Below are 3,464 nucleotides of genomic sequence, written 5' to 3'. Positions count from 1 at the left end.
ATCTCCAAATTTCATGTCCAAGTTCTTATATCCCAATCTCATCCTAATCAATTCTCTTTTACATCAACCAATTCAAACTAAAATCAATTTAACTCAAAAATTCTGACTCACGTGTATCATCATCAAGCTTAAGTACAAATATTTCAACTTAAATTTCTTCCTCCCTCCATAGCCACGGGCAGCAGCAGAACTCGAGGGGAAAAAAAATTGCTACTTCAACTCTATTACATCACACACTCACACACACATTTTTCAAGGAAAAGGAGAAGAGTTCACAGCTTCTCACTTGAGATGGCCGACGACACAGAAGCCGGGGTGAAGAAATCAGAACCTGCAACTCAACAGGGGATCATGATAAATCTGGCATGACACACAAAAGAGGAAAAGGAGCAAAGCCAACAGAACCATATCAAGAAGCAAAAGTCTCATGAGTAGTACCCCAGTTCCGTGATTCAGCTCCCACTCATGAGTTCCCACACATAAGCTCCCTTACACCAACAGCAACGCCACCAAAAATAAAGGAGGCAGAACAACTAATGAGGAAGGTGACTTTGTGACGTCGACGGTGAGCATGCCACTGTCACCGGCGATGAGATAGTTGATGGAGGGCAAGACTGTGAACAAGTATATTCGAAGCTACTGGAACAGGAAAATTTCAATCTCTCTCTTCCTCTGGTGCAAAACGCAGAAAAAGGAAGATGAAAAAAACTTATTAAAGTGGAGGGTATAACGGTAATTTTAGCCAAGCAGATGGAAAAATAAAAAATCTTCTGTTACACAGTAGGGGTTCGAACAGTAGGACCTAATAAGCAAGTGTTTTCCTGCTAACCAACAGACTCAGCACTCTTGGGCTAAATCTGTTCCAAAATTAATAGAAAATATAGTTAAAATACATTATATTTTAATTATACTTTAAAACTTTGGGTTATTACGGCTGTGAAGCTTCCATGGAACTGGAATTTTGATTGATATATCTGGAACGGTGAATCCACGTGATGGGGCGACGGACGGCGACTCAGCTTCTTGGCTTCTTGGCAGAAGATGACTCTTGCTCGACGAACGATGCTTTATGCTCCATAGTACCCATATCGGGCTTTATAAATCAAGGAAAAGAGAAGCATCATAGGGGGAGTTGAACAAATCTGGCGATCAGGTTTGTTTTTTTTTTTTTTTTTTTTTGGAGGTTCTAGAGTGCTCCCACGTGGAAGTTCTCTGAAGCTTCACACCTTTTTGAGTGCTCCGGAAGGCGTCGGCTTCGGCCCTTAAGGAGCGCTCAAATTGGAGCACTCCGAATGAGATATGAAATATTTAAAAATAAATAAATTATAAATCATGTTTAATAATATCTACAATAATTATAATACTTTAAGTAATAATATTAAAAATAAAAATTAAATAATAATAAAATAACTAAAAATTTAAATTTTTAAAAAATTATTATAACATATTTTAAAAGATAAGACTAGACCTTTCTGGAGCACTTTTACTAGAAGCACTCTGAAAGAGTGTAAAATATTTTAAAATTATTTATTTTCTCAGTCTTTCAGATTGCTTCTAAAGGAAAGTAATTTGAAATATCTAACATTATGGAGCGCTTTTTTTATAGGCGCTTCGGTATGTTCCATCTTAATTTTTTAAAGTGTTTCTTTTATAAGCACTCTAATATGAGAGCTCCTATAGGCTTTTTTTTTTATAGTAGGCTTTTTTTTTTTATGGAACAGAAACTTAAAATGTACTCTCATGAAACCGTCCTTTAACAATCACCATTTCACTAAGACTGAATTTTCAAGCGTTAATAAAATCATGCGACTGCCATATAGAAACTCACCCCTCAGTAGGTGGGAGGACTTGATACACAGAGAATCTAGATCTATTTTTTACCGTAACCTTCTTCCTCTTGCATGTATAATTTTAATAAAACAACCTAAGTTCTTTGGGCACGTTGCTCATTTCAATGAAAACAATTTTACTATAATTTTAGGAAATTTGTGTGGGCAATTAATTATTTTTCTTTTTGCTACAATTGTTAGTGTAATTAGTCACAAAAACGGTATAACTGACTCGTCTTGAGATGGACCAAGTGGCCTGAACGGTATATTATTTCTTGATACAAAATAAAGATTCTTAAGAACTGAACGATCTCTATCTCCTTTATATAAACCTCACTGGTCAATCACTCGCTCACTTCCCTTCTTCTCGAGTTCCTCTATTTTTCTCTTATTTTATCGATTTTCGTTTCAATGGAGAGCACATCATCATCATTATCATACACAGAAAAAGACAAAAAGAGCGAAAAGATCTCAGGAGACGAGGTTGCTAATACGAGTGAGGATTCCAACAACATGCCAGTTCCTGTTCCTGATGAAAAAGAAGCAGAAAGAACGAAACAACTTGATGATGATGACGAAAAAGAAGCAGCAGAAAGAACCAGAGGTCCTGATGTGGTAGATTACCTTCACCTTCTTCAGCTACTGTGTTGGATTATTGTTCTTAATTATCGTATATTATTAGGACTTTATTCGGGAGGCTTATTAATAACCAGTTAACTAGGGTTTATCTCTTTTCTTTTATTTCCTGAAGAAACTGTCTCAACGTCGAAAAACTCTGTGAAGCTTGAAGGACAGCACACCAGTGATGACAACGAGACTGTGGGAGAAGAAGCAGAAGCAAAAAGAACAAAAGGGCTTAATGATGAGCCTGTGAAAAAACAAGAAGCAGAAAGAACAAGAGGGATAACTACTACTGATGAGCCTGTGAAAGAAGATCAAAAAGAAGCAGAAAGAAAAATAGAGCTTACTGATGAGCCTGTGAAAGAACATGAAACCGAAAGAACAAGAGGGATTATTACTACTGATGAGCCTGTGAAAGAACAAGAAACAGAAAGAACAAGAGGGATTGTTACTACCGATGAGACTGTGAAACAAGAAGCAGCAGCAGAAAGAACGAGAGTGATTATTGGTGCTGATGAAGAAGAACGCAAGAAGAAAAAGATCATGAAGAAGGCGAAGAAGAAGAGTGAAGAGATTGAATCGTTTAGTAATGTAGTTATTGATGTAATAGCGTTGCTTCTGCTTCTTCAGATATGGTGCGGTGTGCTTCTTTTGCACTTCTGTTATAATGTTGTTCATCGTATTCTTGAGATTTTCTGGTGGCTATTTGATTGGCTATAAGATTCATCTCATGGGACTACTTTACTACTACTTTCTTTTTCCTTATTTCTTTCTAACTTGTAGAAATTAAGCCTCCCAAATCTTGATATGACAAAGAATGCTTCAGTACGTAATTCATTTGATCTCCATTCCATTAATTTTGCTTTTATATTTATCTTTCTTCATTCATCCAAGGAAAATCAGTAGTTGATCTGAATAATGTCATATATACTGTACGTGTATGATTACTTGGACATAAATGATTTTCTCTATATAAATTAATGATTCTCTGTATAGAGAATGAAGTTTAATATA

General features: G+C 36.0%; 1 protein-coding gene across 1 annotated transcript; it reads left to right on the top strand.

Moving 5' to 3' along the window:
* The first annotated feature begins 2,203 nt into the window (after window positions 1-2,203).
* On the top strand, window positions 2,204-3,241 carry LOC129298900 (uncharacterized). Its single transcript, XM_054937342.1, has 2 exons — window positions 2,204-2,444; window positions 2,613-3,241. Exons 1-2 carry the CDS (start codon window positions 2,241-2,243, stop codon window positions 3,168-3,170), a joined length of 762 nt encoding a protein of 253 aa, XP_054793317.1. The 5' UTR covers window positions 2,204-2,240; the 3' UTR covers window positions 3,171-3,241.
* The last annotated feature ends 223 nt before the right edge of the window (window positions 3,242-3,464 follow it).

This window comes from Prosopis cineraria, unplaced genomic scaffold, assembly GCF_029017545.1.
Source record: "Prosopis cineraria cultivar Desert tree isolate PC_DT_omini unplaced genomic scaffold, ASM2901754v1 PC955, whole genome shotgun sequence".
Lineage (NCBI taxonomy): Eukaryota > Viridiplantae > Streptophyta > Magnoliopsida > Fabales > Fabaceae > Prosopis > Prosopis cineraria.
The sequence above is the reverse complement of the archived record's forward strand: the minus strand, read 5'-3'. Positions and strand labels throughout refer to the sequence as shown.